Source organism: Anabrus simplex, chromosome 4, assembly GCF_040414725.1.
Source record: "Anabrus simplex isolate iqAnaSimp1 chromosome 4, ASM4041472v1, whole genome shotgun sequence".
Lineage (NCBI taxonomy): Eukaryota > Metazoa > Arthropoda > Insecta > Orthoptera > Tettigoniidae > Anabrus > Anabrus simplex.
In genome coordinates, this window is record NC_090268.1 from 279,028,067 (window position 1) to 279,048,969 (window position 20,903).

General features: G+C 38.7%; 1 protein-coding gene across 1 annotated transcript in view; it reads right to left on the minus strand.

The window, feature by feature from the left end:
* Positions 1-20,903, minus strand: part of LOC136872644 (mitochondrial tRNA-specific 2-thiouridylase 1) — a 56,912-nt gene that overhangs the window by 15,795 nt on the left and 20,214 nt on the right. Inside the window, exon 5 of the mRNA XM_067146452.2 lies at positions 5,358-5,584. Within this exon, the coding sequence (XP_067002553.2) occupies positions 5,358-5,584 (227 nt within the window). The remainder of the gene's footprint in view (positions 1-5,357; positions 5,585-20,903) is intronic.

Genomic DNA, 20,903 nt, shown 5'->3' on the forward strand with positions numbered 1-20,903 from the left:
CAGGAAGGGATAAGGAAGAACTTCAAAATTATTGTGGTATATCTCTTGTAAACTCGGCTTACAAAATTCTGTCTTTTATTTTTTTACAGCGTTTAAAACCATTTTGCTGAAAATGTTATTGGGGACTATCAGAACGGTTTTTGTACTAACAGATCCACTACAGACAACATATTTGCAATCAAGACTATTAAGGACACAAGGAGTCGGTTCAATATCTCTTTATAGATTTCTTCAAGGCATACGATTCAATCCATAGAGAAGGGCTGTGGAACATCATGATGTAGTTTGGCTTTCCCATACAATTAATTAACATGTGCAAACTGTGTATGGATGGTAATGTTAGCTGTGTTTTGTTCAAGGGCAGAAAATCAAGTTCCTTCCAGAATAAAACTGGTCTGACAAGGGGATGCACTATCTCCTATTCAACATTACACTGGAGAAGATCATCAGGAAATTAGTTCTTGTACCTGCTGGCCTTATATTGAGGAGACAACATTTAAAGTCCTTGCACATGTGGATGATATTGTTCTTATTGGCCGCAATGAATTAGACATTAGGCAGTTATTTGTGGAACTAGAGGAAATGGCAGCAAAAATTGGCTTACGGGTAAATGATAAAAAGACAGATTACATGGTTTGTACAGAGACCAGATCAGGAGGAGGTTGACAGATTGCCTTTGAAGATTGGGAAACATATATTTAAAAGAGTACAGGAGTTTTAATTCCTTGGTGTATTAATGAAATGAAATGGTGTATGGCTTTTAGTGCCAGGAGTGTCCGAGGACATGCTCAGCTCGCCAGATGCAGGTCTTTCGATTTGATACCCGAGGGCGACCTGAGCATCGTGATGAGGATGAAATGATGATGAGGATGAAATGATGATGAAGACAACACATACACCCAGTCCCCATGCCAGTGAAATTAACCAATGATGGTTAAAATTCCCGACCCTGCCGGGAATCGAACCCGGGTCCCCTGTGACCAAAGGCCAGCACGCTAACCATATAGCCATGGAGCCGGGCGGTGTATTAATCAATGAGCAAAACCAAAGGCAACAGGAACACCAAACTAGACTTAAGAATGCAAATAAGGCATTTTACTCTATGAGCCCTATATTAGGCTCAAAGTTTTTAACAAGGAATGCAAAAATGATAATCTACAATACAATCACTTGACCAGTACTTCTGCGTGGTTCTGAGACATGGAGTATAACCAAGAAAGAGCAGCAGCAGTCATTGAGAATAAAGTTTATAGAAAAAGATTTGGCCCATAGTTCGAGCCTATCTCTCAAAACTGGCTGAAAAGATCTAATTATGAGATTTACACCCTCTCTCAACAACACACTGTAATGGGTGTGATAGAATCCAACAGATTGTGATGGGCTGGACATGTACTGAGGATGCAGGATAACAGAGCACCAGTAGATCTATACAAGGGATCTCTTAATGGGAAAAGACTTTCAGGAAGACCCCAAAGCACCTGGAAGAAGATCAACAAGGTATGCCGGACCCTCCAAATTGATAACTGGGAAGAGCAGGCTCAAGATCTAAAAGGATGGAAGAGGATTGTGAGATCAGCACGGGAACTTCATGTCCCTCAGAAGCCTATGGAGTGAGTGTGTGTGTCTGAAAGAGAACATTTTGATATTGTAAGTACTGGGTTTCTTTGTTGACAAGAAAATGGAATTATTATTTTTCCTTTGCTCATTCTTACACAAAGTTTGCACAAATGTTGGTTACATCAACATGTCGAGGAGATGACATGACATGAAGTGCAAGCACAAATCTCTGAATTTTTCGTGAAAGTTAAAGAAAAAATAAGTGATCTACTGGTTTATTTGGATTCAAAACATAAGCTAACTCTGTCGGATACGGAAAGCAATCAAGTAGCCAATATACATGCATTAGATAACCTTAATTTCTATGATTTCTCTGACTGAGAATATAAAATTAAAAATAATTCAGGTTACTCAATCATATGTAACCAGCATTTTGTCCCATTGTGCAACTGACCATTCTCCTGATAAAACTGGGAAACAGAAACTAGCTCCTTGGGAAATCTGAAGAAAAGGATGTAGAAGAACTAGGATTGATGAGGAGAGATCCCACTTATTGTAAAGCCCAAAGATAGCAGTGCATGAAGATGAGGAGATTGTTCTTGTCCTTTTGTGTTTTCAGTTTTATCTTTATTTCTTCTCTTTGTTCCTCCCAACCTCGGTCCTGATATGTAACTGTGTGTATCCTGATACAGTATTACCCCACTTTTATGTTCCCGTATTCAATATACATATTTACAACTTTTTTGTTGGTCCCCTCAGATTTCCTATGCTTACAATGTATTAAAATCCACAAATTTTATGCTTCCCACCATTTACGACACATCAGGATGTTCACGGGGGGAGGAATCTAAGTAAAATGGTGTTGCTACTAACCTAAAATGCTCAAGTAACCATGGCATGATGAACAAATCAAACAACCGAGGTCAAACTCTTAGCACAGAACTTCTGCTTTCCCTCGTGGCTAGGCATGTGGTAAATCAAGAGCCCTTGCTACGAACAATATTTCCGTTCATTCATTCTTTCAAGAGCTACATTGGTGTACATTCGTGAAGTTATCAAACGATTCTGCATTCATCTTGCCCGAGTTTGTTATTTTGTGGGTTTTTTTTACTCTTGCTTTTGTTGGTTCCATTGTTCAAGTTATTGTTGCTGACTTGTCACATTTATTTTTGTTATCTGTTCTTGTTATCCTACATATTTGTTAATCCTTCTTTGTTATTGCTTTATTGTTGGTGTTTGCATGTTAGATAATTCTACAGTCATTCTAAGAAAGATAACCAGATTAAAATATTACAAAATATTTTAACCACCTACTGGTACCCTTCTCCTGGTCAGTGGATGAGCAGCATTACAAAGGCAATGTAGTATCAACAAGTAATATACACGGGACCTTTATTTGAGATAAGTAATATGATTAAGACTGAAATACTCTATAAATTAATAATGTGCTTTTGTGTAACATTTACCCCCTTTCCTAGAGCATTTTTATATACACAGTATAAATTGTTTCCCATGATTTACCCACACACCCCCTTTACACCAGTATTCCTTGGGTCCCTTGAAAAGTGTAAATGAGGGGTAATACTGTATGTGTTCCTATCAAAGATTCTGTCTTTCTATATGTGACTTCATTCACCATTTGTTTATACCTTTCTATTACTTGTTTCAGCTACGATGGGATAGAAAAGAGGTACGAAGGTAATGGCCATGACCATACATAAGATACATCCCTAGCATAATCCTAGTGTGAAATAAGAGAACCATAGAAAAATTCCTTCAGAACTGCGGATGATAATTTTTTTTTTTTTTTCTAGGGGCTTTACGTCACACCGACACAGATATGTCTTATGGCGACGATGGGACAGGAAAGGCCTAGGAGTTGGAAGGAAGCGGCCGTGGCCTTAATTAAGGTACAGCCCCAGCAGTTGCCTGGTGTGAAAATGGGAAACCACGGAAAACCATCTTCAGGGCTGCCGATAGTGGGATTCGAACCTACTATCTCCCGGATGCAAGCTCACAGCCGCATGATGAAATTTAAAACAGCCCTTTCCCAAAAAATGCTTACAGGTTTGCATAGCCAACTTGCTCATTTTGGAAAAATTAATCAAAAAGGATGAGATGAATATTCAAGATAAGTGGTTATTTGGGTAGACTTCACAACTAAGTAATTTACCACCTTATCTTGAAAGTAGAAGCCTCCGTAGCTCAGGCGGCAGTGTGCCGGCCTCTCGCCGCTGGGTTCTGTGGTTCAAATCCCGGTCACTCCATGTGAGATTTGTGCTGAATAAAGCGGAGGTGGAACAGGTTTTTCTCCATGTACTATGGTTTTCCCTGTCATCAATCATTCCAGCAACACACTCCAATATCATTTCATTTCATCTGTCAGTCATTAATCATTGCCCCAGAGGAGTGCGAAAGGCTTTGGCAGTTGGGACAATTCCTATCCTCACCACTAGATGGAAGCTTCATTCCATCCCTGACCCGGTCGAATGACTGGAAACAAATTGTGGATTTTCATTTCATCTTGAAAATACTTGAGATTCTCCAACAGTATTGCAATAAATGGGAAGGGACTCAAATAGAATCCATTGGAATACGAGGGTCGAGTCATAAGTCATGGCAACTTTTTTTTTTCTCGCGAACAGGAGACAACACGGGAAATCTAAGATATGCATTTAGAAATACAGTATAGGGCATGTACTTATGCACAGTGCCTGAAGACAAAATCTGACTTCAGGAGATTCTCGTAGGAAAGTGATAGAACACAGGCCATTGGTAAACACTGTTTTATTACGGTATAGACAGCAAATACATAAGACTACGTACAAAGGACAGGTCTCCACTGGTGACAGACCTTCGAAATAATCACCATTATCCGTACTCTTTGTCCATGGACACTGGACGGCCTGGGTGAGGCAAATCGGCAGTTGATACTCTATCCCGTTTAAACGTCTCCACCTACCTCGCCACTGTTCTTTTTTTGCTAGGGGCTTTACGTCGCACCGACACAGATAGGTCTTATGGTGACGATGGGATAGGAAAGGTCTAGGAGTTGCAAGGAAGCGGCCGTGGCCTTAATTAAGGTACAGCCCCAGCATTTGCCTGGTGTGAAAATGGGAAACCACGGAAAACCATCTTCAGGGCTGCCGATAGTGGGATTCGAACCTACTATCTCCCGGATGCAAGCTCACAGCCGCGCGCCTCTACGCGCACGGCCAACTCGCCCGGTCGCCACTGTTCTATAGGGCATGGAATGCACACCTAATGATACCCACAGTTCTGCATGGCATTGGCGTGCATTTCTGCCAGGGAGAACTGCTATTTTAATATATACGATCGTTGTTCCTGCTTGTTGACTTCCATTTTGTGATGCTCTCACTCACACACTGAACTTGGGGGCATGCTTAGACCTACACGGTTGTTTACATACACCATCTAGTGGCATCATATGCAATTACATACCGTATGTTTCCAAATGCATATCTTAGATTTTCCGTGTTGTCTCCTGTTCGCAAGAAAAAAAATAGTTGCCATGACTTATGACTAGACCTAAGTATTATGTTCAGTGACAGTTCCAAATAGATTTCCTCAAGTCTTTAGTTCCTCCCAGTCTCACCCTTCACAAAACATTCAAATAATAGTCTAAGCAGTAACCGAAGGTGGCAATGCCATCCTGAGGAACATATGAGGAGGAATTGTATAAGTACCACAGAGTGCAATATGAAATTCAATGAATTCCAGAAGTTGATGTTTTACTTCTAGCACAAAAGATTTCAAAATAAATTTCAGGTTATACATACCTCAGATATAAACGCTTGGAAGTGCCTTGAGCCAATGAAACAAATTCCCATACTCTCTTTCTTCTTAACTATGTAGTCTAATCCTGCATGATGTGCAATATCTTTCACATAATTCTTTGTTAAATTTCCCAACGGAAATATTGTTCGTAGCAAGGGCTCTTGATTCACTTGACTGAGAAAGAAGGTCTGGTCTTTCAGAACATCAACAGGCTTTAGGAGTCGTACACCTCAAATGCATAGAACAACTGCAGTCATTATAGGTCATCTCACTTCTCCACCAAAATACGAGATTAAAACCTCCATTAAATCACCTAGTTAACAAGATTATTGCAAGTTCTATCACCATAATACCAGGTGGTTACAATTAAACTTTCCTTACTTAACCCATTCTGGACAGGAAACTACTTACAGTAAGCCAACCAAACTCGGTACAAATGATGTCCAGATTAAGGGCTACAATATTTGCATGGTCCGCTGGCACTTGAAAGACAGGATTTATCAAGAGTGCATTCGCCCATGTGCCAATTTGAACAGAAACATATCATGAGTGGTATCGGGTATACCCATGGAGATTTTTCGTGCAGCCCTGTAGCAAGCTATCCTACGCTTTCAGAATGTCCTGACACAGATGAGTGCCATTTTGAGCATACTTTATAGTCTGACGAGCACTAGGTCTACAAAAACCAGCCATATTGTATAATATGCAATGCATTAAAAGTGTTTCATTGGAATTGTTTATTTCTTGTGTCTCTTGGCAATGTTCACATTATGTTTCCTAATCATCTGATTGCTCATTTTTCACATAGAGATGGTGAAGTAAGAAAAGTTTCATTGTAACCATGTGGCACGTGGGAACTGCAATCACAAAAGACAGGAAGATAACCAAGAAAATTGGAAATGGTTTTTTAGCCAAGTATGAGAGATATACTGTGGAAACAAGAAGTTCCAAGAAAATGCAAAGAAGTTCTGTATTTGATCTATTATGTACTGATATTGACATATGCAGTAGATGCATGACAACAACAATATGAGATGAGAGTCTACAGCCTACTTTCGTTTCTGCCCTCAAATCATCCATGTAAATAACTACAATAAAACCTGGTTAACCGCTCTCGGGTTAACTGAAATCCGGGTTATCCGAACAAATATTTCAAATCCCTATGGGAATCAACAACTGTATTATCAGAAGAGCCCGAAAACAACAGTGACAGCTGACAATGGTTTTAGAGCATTAGAGGTAAGCCTAAGTTAGGAGTTTGTTATGTCTTCCAATAACGTACTCGGGTATTTAATGCCTTGCTTATTATTTTTTTTTTTCATGTAAAAATGAAAAGTGACCATTGTACCAGCTGTAGCCTACTGTATACTGCGAGTCTAACATAAGCCAGTAACGGGTGCGGATGTGCTGAGTCGAGTGTGCCGGTAGAACGGGAGTGGAGTGTGAGCAGTGAGTGCAGGAGGGAAGTGGAAAGTGAAGAGGAAGATGATTGGTGTGGAGCAGTATCGGGTAATTATTGGAAGATGGGAGGGAAGATGGAAGAAAAATACAGCCAAAAGAGAAGAAGGTAAAGTGGAACTAGGAATGAAGGGTGACTGGATGTTGGTGGCAGCAGTTGTTATGGTTCTGTTAGTCATAGGTGGCGTGGAAATCAACCCCGGGCCGACTTCCAGTGGCAACATGAGCTGGGAAGATGTGGAAGTCATAAAGAGAGTGGTAAGGGAAGTTGTGGAAGAAGTTTGCCCATTTGAACAGATTAAAACTATGATACAGGAGCAAGTGAAGGAATTAGAAAATATGAGACAATGGATCCAGAAAAAAGCAGACGAAACAACGACCAGAGTGGGGAACCATGAGGGAGAAATTTTGTTACTCAGAGAGAAAATAAGAAATATGGAAGAGGAGATGTTGAAGCTGAAGACAGAATTAGAACGCTCTAGTCAGGAACAGAGGAAGAAATGCTTATTTATATATGGGATACCGGAAGAAAAGGGAGAGGACAAAGTGGGGACAATTTATAAAGTTGTGGACGTCATTCAGAACAAAATGAAAATTAACTTCAGCGAAGTAAATATAGATGACGTGGAAAGGATAGGTACAGCGCATGGAAACAGGCCTATAAAAATGAAGTTAATATCCACTTTGATGGCTGAAATAGTGATAAGAAATGCGGGAAACCTACAGAGTGAAAAAATCTTGATTAAGAGAGACATGGGTAGAGAAGGAACAAGAATTTGAAAATCCTAAAAAAACGTTTAGTAAGGGCAAAACTTCAAGGATTAAGAGCGCACATTAGGGGGCAGCAATTAGTGGTAACTAATGGTATATGGGTCAGATTTTGGAGTGTGATGAAATTATGAGCTTTAGACGATAGACTGAGGCAGGAATCAGTGATAGGAAAGAGAGTGGAGTTAAGACAGGCAATAGAAAGCACCTCTGGAGAAGACGGACATGGTGAAAAGGAAAGATCAAATGGAAGCAGTGAGCCGTGTGATCTTAGTATGGCAGCAAGATCAGAAGAGATCAGAGAGTCGATTGAAAGGCAAGTTAGAGACATTACAGTTAGCGAAAACGGGCAGGGGGATAAAGAAAAAACCAAGGAAAATAGGGTATTGGAACAGGGCTCGCAGCAAGAAGAAATTAGCAGGACAGAAAAGGACGCGCATGCTATATTCGAATTGATCGCAGAAGAAGGCAGGGAAGCAGTAATTGAGATGAAGAGGGAGTCCAGGGCAAGAGTTAAGGAGCTGAGGACGGAGGCCAGTGTGAGAGAAGAAAGGGAAGATACAGGGAGAGAAAGGGAGAAGCTTGAGCCTAAAGGAGATATGGGGTAAGACGAGTAAATTGGACGAAGGCATAGTGACAAGAAGCAATAAAAACAAATAGCAGCAGTAAGTAAATTGTTTAAGCATATGAGAATAGTGGAGAGAGAGAGAGAGAGAGAGAGAGTGAGTGTGTGTGTGTGTGTGTGTTATTCCAAACGTAGGCCATCGTAGCGCAGAGCTTCTTTCGTCAGTAGGAGTACGGTAGTTATTTCTGAAAGTATTCGGGAGATAGTGGGTTCGAACCCCACTGTCGGCAGCCGTGAAAATGGTTTTCCGTGGTTTCCCATTTTCACACCAGGCAAATGCTGGGGCTGTACCTCAATTAAGGCTACGGATGCTTCCTTCCCACTCCAAGCCCTTTCCTGTCCCATCGTCGCCATAAGACATATCTGTGTCTGTGCGACGTAAAGTAACTTGTAAAATATATATATTTCTAAAAGAATGTGGATTTCCCAACCTGTTCCAATAATAACCATCCCTTGCTGCAGTTCACAACAATCAACAAGGCTTTTGAAGTAATTAGCCAGTTCTGAGAACCCAGTAGTCAGCGAAGATGCGATAACAAAGACATACTCCTTATCTAAACTCTAAATACTGAAGTTTCGAGTCTCTTTACGACTCTCGGCACTGAGTGTAGCTAAATAGCCCTATGCTGGACGGTTCAGTTGTAAATAGTTGTCAATTATTTGGTCCTAGGAACAAGATTATTTCTTAATATTGTGACGGTCAGCGTGTTTTGGTTACTATAATTGACATATGCAGTTCTTTTGTGTGCGTGCGTGCGTGTGTGTGTGTTATTTGTAAAATGTAGTGGCATAATTTAATATGGTGAGATGTTTGTGTAACTATAGTTGTGATATTTTGGCTGGTGAATACAAGTGGTGGCAGGATGATTGTGATTCAAAGTAGCGATGGGATGTGTGGTGACTTAGTAAATAATCACGAGGTTTTGTGATTAAGTTAATGTGTGGAGATGGATGCTATAAGGTAGTAGAGTGGATGTAAAAATTTGTGATGAATTAAGGCTGGCGGATGAATAGGGAGATAGTGATGTTTGGTTGGTAATGTATGGAATGGCAAGTGAGATGGTTTCACTTAATGTGGAGTTTTGCCTGAAATTTTAAAAGAAAATAAGTGTAGCAAGATAACAGAATTTAACCGTGGACAGTAGTAATGAAACATAAGGAGAATAATTGCACACCGGCACGACAGTGGATGTAACACGAAAGCAGGATTTGCGACTTGAGTAGAGCAACAGAGAGGTCAGTGTTCAGAAAGGATTCCGCTGAGTTGCGAACCAGGCCGGAAGTGATATGCAGTTTGTTTAAATTACAGATGCCGTATGCCGACACTATTGTACTTTACACAGCAATATGTTAGTACTTTAGTTTCTTATTACAATACTATCATACTGCCTTCTGCCATGGCCAACAGACCACCAATAAGGGTTGATATTGGGCCAGGCGACAGTGTTTATCCTGCCTCATTGCCATTTTATTATTATTATTATTATTATTATTATTATTATTATTATTATTATTATTATTATTATTATTATTATTATTATTACGATTATTATGATTATGACTATTATTTTTATTTATGGTTTTGTTCATGTGTCTGCCTATCTGGTGGCATTCTTTTCATTTTCTTTTTTGTGAGCTGGTTTAGGTCAGACTTGTTATTTTTTCTCTACATTAATGGATCATATACATATTATGTACATCTGGAGAGAAAGAATAATAAAGAATACTGTATACTGTACATTAATACTTTTTTCTTTTATAGCAACAGAGAAACTATAGTATGTACATGTATGTGGTGGTGTTATTTTATGTTACCGTAAGATTTGTTGAACAATGCAGTGATTTAACGCCGGCTGACGTCCTTCTAATGAAAAGATGGTGGTACATTACTGCTGGAAAACATTGGGAGGGATACAAGGAGCAAATAAAAGTTACTGAACTATTTGAATGAGTAATTCATACTAAGTACAGTATATATTATTGATGCAATATAATCCTAAAAATGAAATTTTAGCTTTAATAAAGAACGTAAGTGTAACCTACAAAGAGAGTTTTGAATTTTGTCAGAATGTCAGAATTACATACTGTAATTGGATTAAAAATAGTAATAGATGTTCAGGGCTTAACTGATAAAAATTGTTAATCGTAACAGCTCCCCCCTCCCCCACTTAATTCGGTTAACTTGGGTTGTACTCTACTTACAATAATCTCAAAAGGAAATATGAGATAAACTGCAGTAACTTACTACTGACTCTGGATACCAGCCAACAATGGACAAGAACAGCCTCCAATAAATGGAGGGGTTCGTGTTCACTTTTGGGCCAGTGTGTAGATCCAGGATGATTTTAGGTCATTATATTAAGCACAGAGGTACCTTACCTGGCTGCCTAACAACACAAGGAACTGAAGAAACACCAAACAATCTGTTAACTGCTATCCAAGTATATACTGTAACAACCAGCTGAGTTGCTCATGGATAAGCAGCATACAGCTGACGGTTTTCATTGTGGAATATGCAGGGATAGCTTGGGTGAAGTGATATCCGTTGCAAATGTTTAGCATAGGACAACAGAGTACTGGTGCCTTTGATATACAGGAAGCACACCAGATTCAGCGATTAGGCTAGAAATGTGAATTGTACGAAAGCTCCCAATGCCAATGCAATTCCACTGTGGTGGATGCTATTCACTTTAACAACAATGCTTTTTCTTGCTACTGCCGTAGTCTAATCTGAATGAAATATGTGCCCTATAAAAGCGCCCGCACAGTGCCGCTAAGAAATTTCAAAATATTCAGTTCCTTAGCACATTTGACTTTCAATTGGTGTATGTGCTGCTCCCATGATAAGTTACTATCTAAAAGGAGCCTCACTCCAATCAGGGGCCTCTGCAGCTGAACCAAGCAACCAAGGCAATGCCCACCAGGGCTCCCTTCCTCATATCATCCATAACAGCATGTACCCCATAGCATATACAGAGTGATAAATATAGTTTAAATAAATAATTATTAATATGTTGTTCTGGCAATCGGCAGTGCAGGGACGTGTGTTGTCAGATAGATACTACTGCTGAATACATGGCGCTCCCTTCCGATGATTTGGGGATACTGTCTGGGCTTTCAAGCATAGTCGCACACATAAGAGGCCCCTCCCCAAGAGGCACACACATTAAATTTTAATCTGGTCTACAACCAACCTTCAAGAAAATATCAAAAATAATCAGGGGATCAATGACCACATTACCCCCTTAGTTGCCTTCTATGACAGGCTAGGATTATCTGTGGATGTATTCAGCCCCTCTCATCTACAGGGGTACAATTCATGGTAGCGACAATCCATTTCTGCGTCTTGGTCGCCCCTCTTAGTCACCTCTTATGACAGGCAGGGGATACCGTGGTTGTATTCTTCGACTGCATCCTTCACCCACAGGGGGTCATGAAAGCAGAGAAAATAGCACAGTTGCACTACAAAATTTCCCTCAAAACAGACAGGTGACTGCATCTGACTTCTGGAAATTACTCTTTGAAGAGTTCAACCCATATTATATATATATATGAAAGCTGGTGTTTTATTTGGTGGGATTTTTCAGATCCCCATACCTATGTAAATAAGTGTTCTTTACAATGAGTATAATAAAATTTGACAGTAGTAGTAATTTTGTATGGCTGGCAACATGATAAAAATTGATGGAATTCAGTGTCAAATGTCTGTTTACAAGATAAATGTTTCTTGAAAAATAAAAAAATACACCAGCCATGTCATTTTTAATGGATTTTTTATTTAGATGTACAGTAATAAGAGAATGATTCTCTCCTCAATAAGACTCAGATAGCAAGACTGAAGTGGTCTGGTCACATGAAGAGGATGCCAGTAAACAGAACTGCAAGGAAGGAATTTGACAGAAAAGTAGAACGAAGACGACCCGTGTGAAGGCCACGAAGGAAATGGATAGATTTAGTTACGAAGGATGTACTGCTGAGGGGTCATGATTGGGACAAGTTGGTGAAGGAAGAATGGTACAAGGACAGGACGATATGGAGGAGGCTCATATACCACACCCGGGAAACTGGAGATGGTTTAGGATGATGATGATGATGATGATGATGATGATGATAAGATAACCTTGTCTTTTTCAATAGACTGCATCAATACACTGCAGTGTTAAGTGTGGAGCAGTAAGTGAAATTATAAAAGAAACAAAAACTAGGCAGGTGTGTTTAAATGAACTGTAGTATTATATTGATAAATAAATGTTGTTGAGAAAATAAAGTGGCAATAATTACATCTCATTTCCACGCCTGGCCCGAGATACCTGCTACAGAACGCAGTACACAATACAAACAGCAACTCAATGCCAAGTATTGGGCAGTGGTAGGAAAACTTGACTCTCTAAAGCAGCCAACAGCTTCCTTTATGTGGGTGCTGGTCCAACAGTGGAGGAAATGCCACTGAATTCTCCAGTTTAGGAGTGGCGGCAAAGGGTGTCTGTTCTCCACGTTAGGTATAAAATGCCTTTAGGTGTGGTGAACCCATTGTAATAATTGCCTAAATGAAGCTTCAAAGTGGATCAGGAAAAGGAAAGGGCAAAATGGAGGTTTATGATCCACTGCCCAACCCAGGAGCTCCCTTGATGATGATGATGTTGTTTAAAGGGGCCTAACATCGAGGTCATAGGCCCCCAATGGTACAAAATGAAATAACAAAAAGTACAGATTCATCCACTGACCAAAATAAAATAAAAAATGTCATGAAGAATGAATGGGCGGACGTGAACCCAAAAAAAAAAAAAAAAAACAGTGGAGCAGACTCAAAAAGGATCATAAATAATAGTATTACTGACCAAGGGACCACTTATAAAGCACAATGATGCTTGATGTCTAAAGGGGGTTCAAAATTCATGTCTAAGGCCCCACAGAATGGTTCATGTTGCGAGTAAAGTAGAACCATGGTATTTGTCATATTGGGGTACTCATCAAAAGTAGCGAAGACTCACGGTGTTCCACACAAGATGGTACTACTCACAAGTATTGTACTTCGTACAGGGAACGCAGACCTATGGAACTCAATGGCGCCACTCACAGCCAACGCAAACCGATTAGGCTCCTCACCTAGGTGTACTAATCACGGGTGCCGGCATTCCTGTGGTGTTCCTCACATAGTGGGCACCAATTACAGGCAACACAGACCAACGGTGTCGCTCATATAGTGGTACAACACACAGGCTATGCCCAGACCCACAGTGTTGCTCACATTGGTATGACACACGGGTACTGGAAACCCCCAGGCCAGCCTCTTTACTGCTACGAATCACAAACCTATTTCGTACCTAATTTAGTGGTACTACTCACAAGTACAGGCCGAATCAGAAGTAGTTTCATTGTTCTAATTCAATTATCCCTTGGTCGCCCCTTTTAGTCGCCTCTTACGACATGCAGGGGATACCGCTGGTGTCTTCTACATGTGCGTCCCCCACCTGCAGGGGGTAGTGTGTTTGGTCCGCGAGAGGAAATTTATTTCCCTCAAGTCCGCCGGCAAGCCGGTTAAGACCCCCTCCTATCCGCCACCTGGGACGCGCCACGTAGGAGTATCACCTCTCCCCGTGCTACGCCTGCGTAGCATGTTCGTGGGGGAGCTTCCTTGATAAGGGCAATGAAATAATAATAATAATAATTAGGTTTCACTGAAAAGCAATTAAATAATAAACAACATTATACTATACTTGGCGTAGGGATGTGGCGACCCCATCGCCCAGTGGGAAACCACTGTAATCAGCTACCCGAGTATTGGCGGGAAAACCATAACATTTGTGGGGTATGGAGGAAATGCCTACTCCCAGTCCTATACAACTAGGATGAACTTGTAGCGTTTCATTTATCACCAATTCATACTTCATTAATCACCTTTCCAGATCACATCTGGAATTGTAAAGCCTGACTTTGGTCAGAAATGTTTCAATCGAAAGATCAGACAATCAATGATGATGAGTCTTCTAATGAATAAATCCACCGGTGTGGACAAACAACAACAAGGATCTGCACAAAGACACCACTCGGAATCAGTGGGGTGTCAAGTAGGAGACCTAGGCGAGTCGGAGCGCCTGGAAGCCCAACAGACAATCGACAGACAGCTGATAGACAGTGGACAAACCCAACAATGTAAGAAGAGACTTAAGTTCAACAAATCAGGAAAATTTTCATATTTTGCAACATTAAACATTAATTCACTCAGTAAGGTGGGCAAATTGAAACAATTAACTGATGTGATGGACCAACATTAAATTTTAATAATGGCTTTACAAGAACTTAGGAACACAGACCAGGACCCAACTGAATCAGGACGTTATCGTCTCTACAAAGGACCTCCAGGACAAAGAGTAATGAAGAATGTCCCCCAATCTGGTGTAGGTTTTCTTGTTCACATTAGCATAATAGACTCAATTGAAGATTTTTCTTCAAACTCTTCGAGGATGGCACTTCTAACAGTTAAAGTAGGGAATAAAACTTATCTATATATATAAAATAACTTGTCCTGACTGACTGATTCATCATCGCCGAGCCAAAACTACTGGACATAAAGAAATGAAATTTTGGGGATATATTCATATTAAGATGTAGGTGCTCGCTAAGAGAGGATTTTTTGATATTCCGTCGCTAAAAGGGGTGAAAAGGGGGGTGAAATTTTAAAAAGAGTGTATCTATATCTCAAAACTTTAAAAGTTTACAGATGTAAAAATTGGTATTTAGAATCTTCTTTTAAAATAAGGATACACGTATTTTTTTGTTTTCTGAAAACCCCAATAGGAGGGGTGAAAAAGGGTGAAAATGGGGAAAAAAGGGTTGAATGCCTTCAATCAAGATACCGGTACTTATATCTCAGAAACTGAAGATATTACAGACCTGAAAATTGGTACTTTTGATCTCTTTTAAAAATAAAGAAACACGTATTTTTTTGTTTTTGGAAAATCCAATTAATGGGAGGGTGAAAAGGGGGTGAATTTTTAAAATGAGTGAATCTATATCTCCAAACTTTTAAAGTTTGCAGATGTAAAAATTGGTATTTAGAATCTTCATTAAAAAAAAAAGAAACACGTAATTTTTTTTTCGGAAAATCGCAATAGGAGGAGTGAAAAGGGGTGGAAAAAGGGTTGAATGCCTTTAATGAGGCTACTTATATCTCAGAAACTGAAGATATTACAGACCTGAAAATCGGTGTTTGGGATCTCCTTTAAAAATAAAGAAACACTTCTGGGAAATCCAATTAAGGGAAGGGGTGAAAAGGGGGTAATATTTTAAAATGAGTGTATCTATAACTCAAAACTTTTAAAGGTTATAGATGTGAAAATTGGTATTTAGAATCTCCTTTAAAAATAAAGAAACGCGTATATTTTGTTTTCGGAAAATCCTAATAAGAAGGGAAGAAAAGGTTGAAGAAGGGTCGAATGCTTTTCATGAGTCTACTTATATTTCAGAACCTGAAGATATTACAGACTTGAAAATTGGTATTTGGGATCTACTTTAAAAGTAAGGAAACACATATTTTTTCGTTTTTGCAAAATCCAAATATTGGGGGTGAAAAGGGGGGTGAATTTTTTAAAATGAGTGTGTCTACATCTTAAAACTTTAAAATTTACAGATGTAAAAATTGGTAGTTAGAATCTCCTCTAAAAGTAAAGGAACACATATTTTTTTTGTTTCCTGTAAATCCCAATAGGAGGGGTGTAAAAGGGAGAAAAATGGGTTGAATGCCTTTAATGAGGGTACATATATCTCAGAAACGAAAGATATTACAGAACTGAAAATTTGTATATGGGATCTCCTTTAAAAATAAAGAAACACGTATTTTTTAGTTTTTGGAAAATCCAATTAATGGCGGTTAAACAGGAGTGACAAATTGGGGTGAATTTTTTGAAAGCCTATATCTACAGAATATCTTGGAATCGTAAAATGTTACAGACGTAAAAAGTGGGTGTTTAGAATCTCCTGTAAATGTAAAGAAACATAGGTGATTTGTTTTTGGAAACTCTACTTAAGGGGAACTCAAAAGGGGTGAAATTTTGAAATGAGAATTTTTACAGTATATCTAAAAAACTTAACATGTTACAGAAGTGAAAAATGGTATTTTTTATCTCTATTAAACATAAAGAAAAGTGTATTTTTAGTTTTCGGAAATATCACCTGGGTGGAGGGGGGGGGGGGGTAAAAGTGACTGAAAATGGTGTTAAATTCTTTTAATTAGGCTACTGATATATCAAAAATGCAGATTTTACAGACGTGAAATTTGATATTTTCAATCTGCTTTAAAAGTAAAAATACATGTCTTCTCCAAAAATCCAATGAAGCGGGGGGTGAAAGAATTGAAAAATTAATTGGCTTAATTGTATGAGAATACATACATCTAATAAAAACTAAAGTTATTACAGATGTGAAAATTCGTATTTGGATCTCCTTTAAAAACAAAGAAAAACGCGTTTTGTGCGGGAAACCATCTCGGAGGGCGGGAGTGTAAAGGAGTTGAATTCCTTTCATGAGGACACACAAATCAAAAACTGAAGAAGTTAGAGTCGTGATAATTGGTATTTAGAAGATCCTTTACTATTAAAGAAACAAGTATTTTTTTCGGGAAAGTTCACTTGGGGGGGGGGGGGGAGAGTAGTGTGAAATGAAGTGAAAAAAGTAAATTACTTTTATGGGGATACTTATATCTCAAAACTGAAGGTAATAGACGTGAACATTGGTGTTTGGAATCTCCCTTAAACATAAAGAAACAAGCCTTCTTTTAATTTTTTTTTTTTTTTGGGGGGGGTGGCGGTAAATAAACTTAACGGTGGTGGGGTGTAGAAGGAGGTGAGACCAATTGATTTTACTGTTATTAATGTACTTATAAGGATCCTCCGTTGCTCAGGCGGCACCGCTCCGGCCTCTCAAAGCTGGGTTCCGTGGTTCAAATCCCGGTCACTCCATGTGACATTCGTGCTGGACAAAACGGAGGCGGGATAGGTTTTTCTCCGGATACTCCGGTTTTCCCTGTCATCAGCCATTCCAGCAACACATAATAATAATAATAATAATAATAATAATGTTCCGGACCCTCGTCAAATGTGCGGACCGCGCTGGCAACGGCTCCTGGACGGGTAATGACTAAGAATGCAGTCCGGCCGCGGGTTCAGTGCCGCCAAATCACCCAATATGACACCACGCCGGATCTCCTGAAGGATTTTATCCATATTAAAAATTATTAACTAAAAAGATGGCAAAGATTTATGGACCCAACTGACCAGGAGGAATACCTGAGCCTAGCCCGGGAAGTACGAAATCGATTGTTGGAAAGGAATATTGAAAAATGGGAGGAAACGTGCTGTAAAATAATAGAAAACGAGTCAGATCGGGAATTTTGGAAGATTCTCGCAGAAAACGAGTCAGATCGCGAATTTCGGCGGATTATATATCTAAAACAATAAGCATTCAATTATAAATTTCAGTATAATACCGTAGCGAAGCACGGGTATCTTGCTAGTCTATATATATATGAAATAATTTGTCCTCACTGACTGATTCATCATCGCCGAGCCAAAACTACTGGACATAAAAAAATGAAATTTTGGGGATATATTCATATTAAAATGTAGGTGCTCGCTAAGAGAGGAATTTTGGATATTCCGTCGCTAAGGGGGTGAAAACGGGGGTGAAATTTTAAAATGAGTGTATCTATATCTCAAAACTTTAAAAGTTTACAGCTGTAAAAATTGGTATTTTGAATCTTCTTTAAAAATAAGGAAACACGTATTTTTTTTGTTTTCAAAAAATCCCAATAGGAGGGGTAAAAAAGGGGTGAAAAAGGGGTCGAATGCCTTTAAGCAGGATACCGGTACTTATATCTCAGAAACTGAAGATATTACAGACTTAAAAATTGGTACTTTTGATCTCTTTTAAAAATAAAGAAACACGTAATTTTTGGTTTTTGGAAAATCCAATTAATGGGAGGGTGAAAAGGGGGGTGAATTTTATAAATGAGTGCATCTATAGCTCAAAACTTTTAAAGTTTACAGATGTAAAAATTGGTACTTAGAATCTTCATTAAAAATAAAGAAACACGTATTTTTTTGTTTTTGGAAGATTCCAATAGGTGGGGTGGAAAGGGGTGGAAAAGGGGTTGAATGCCTTTAATGAGGATACTTATATCTCAGAAACCGAAGATATTACAGACCTGAAAGTTGGTGTTTGGGATCTCCTTTAAAAATAAAGAAACGCATATTTTTTGGTTTTTCGAAAATCCAATTAATGGGGGGGGGAGGTTGAAAAGGGGGTTAATTTTTAAAATGAGTGTATCTATATCTCAAAACTTTTAAAGTTGATAGATGTAAAAATTGGTATTTAGAATCTTCTTTAAAAATAAACACGTATTTTTTTTTTTGTTTTTGAAAAATCCCAATAGGAAGAGTGGAAAAGGGTGGAAAAGGGGTTGAATGCCTTTAATGACGCTACCTATATTTCAGAACCTGATGATATTACAGACCTGAAAATTGGCATTTTGGATCTACTTTAAAAGTTAAGGAACACGTATTTTTTCCTTTTTTGGAAAATCCAAACATTGGGGAGTGAAAAGGGGGGGGGGTGAATTTTTTAAAATTAGTGTGTCTACATCTTAAAGCTTTAAAATTTACAGATGTAAGAATTGGTAGTTAGAATCTCCTCTAAAAATAAAGAAACACATATTTGTTTGTTTTTGGAGAATCAAAATAGGAAGGGTGGAAAAGGGTGAAAAAGGGGTTGAATGCCTTTAATGAGGGTGCTTACATTTCAGAATCTGAAGATATTACAGACCGGAAAATTGGTATTTGGGATCTACTGTAAAAATAAAGAAACAGGTATTTTTTTGTTTTTGGAAAATCCAAATAATAGGGGGTGAAAAGGGGGGTGAATTTTTAAAATGAGTGTGTCTACATCTTAAAACTTTAAAAGTTTACAGATGTAATAATTGGTATTTAGAATCTCCTTTAAAACTAAAGGAACATGTATTTTTTTGTTTTCTGTAAATCCCAATAGGAGGGGTTTAAAAGGGTGAATAATGGGTTGAATGCCTTTAATGAGGATACATATATCTCAGAAACTGAAGATATTACAGAACTGAAAATTTGTATATGGGATCTCCTTTAACAATAAAGAAACACATATTTTTTTGTTTTTGGAAAATCCAATTAATGCCAGTTAAACAGGAGTGACATATCACGGTGAATTTTTTGAAAGACTATATCAAGAGAATATCTGAGAAACGTAAAATGTTACAGACGTAAAAGGTGGGTATTTGGAATCTCCTGTAAACGTAAAGCAGCACAGGTGATTTGTTTTTGGAAACTCCTCTTAAGGGGAACTAAAAAGGGGTGAAATTTTAAAATGAGAATTTCTGCAGTATATTTCAAAAAAGTTAACATGTTACAGAAGTGAAAAATGGTATTTTTTATCTCTATTAAAAATAAAGAAACGTGTATTTTTAGTTTTCGGAAATACCACTTGGGTGGAAGGGGGAGGGGGGGGAAGTGACTGTTGAATTCTTTTAATTAGGCTACTGATATCTCAAAAATGAAGATGTTACAGACGTGAAATTTGATATTTGGAATCTGCTTTAAAAGTAAAGAAACAGATATTCTCGGAAAATCCAATAAAGGAGGGTGGTGGTGAAAGAACTGAAAAATTAATTGACTTAATTGTATGAGAATACATACATCTAATAAAAACTAAAGTTGTTACAGACGTGAAAATTGGTATTTGGATCTTCTTTAAAAACAAAGAAAAATGCGTTTTGGAGGGAAACTATCTTAGGGGGCAGGAGTGAAAAGGAATTTAATTCCTTTCATGAGGACACATAAATCAAGAACTGAAGAAGTTAGAGTCATGATAATTGGAATTTAGAAGATCCTTTGCTATTAAAGAAACAAGTATTTTTTGCCGGAAAATTTCACTTAGGGGGGGCGGAGTTTGAAAGGAAGTGAAAAAAGTGAATTTTTTTATGGGGATAGTTATATCTTAAAACTGAAGGTAATAGACATGAACATTGGTGTTTGGAATCTCCTTTAAACATCAAGAAACACGCCTTCTTTTTTTTTGGGGGGGGGGGGGGTAAATAAACTTAACGGCGGTGGAGTGTAAATGGAGGTGAGGCCAATAGATTTTACTGTTCATAATGAACTTATAAGGAGCCTCCATTGCTCGGGCGGCAGCGCACTGACCTCTCACAGCTGGGTTCCATGGTTCAAATCCTGGTGTGATATTTGTGCTGGACAAAATGGAGTCGGGACAGGTTTTTTTCCGGATACTCTGGTTTTCCCTGCCATCATTCATTCCAGCAACACTGTCCAATATTTCATTTCATTTGTCATTCATCGATCATTGCCCCAAAAGAGTGCTTCGGCAGCCGGCACAATTCCTATTGTTGCCGCTAGATGGGGCTTTATTCATTCCATTCCTGACCCTGTCGAATGACTGGAAACAGGCTGTAGGTTTTCAATGTACTTATTCTGCTCATAAACCGATCATTTTTAATCTTTCCTGGGTTCGATTTCAACAGCCATCTTTTCCTTCGGAGAACGTTCTTAGATTACAGTAGACTCTCCTGGCATATAAATAAAAATTTAAACACATCTGAAATAAACGATAGAAATGAGATTGACCATCACATTGTTCACCTCTATAATAAGGTCAATAA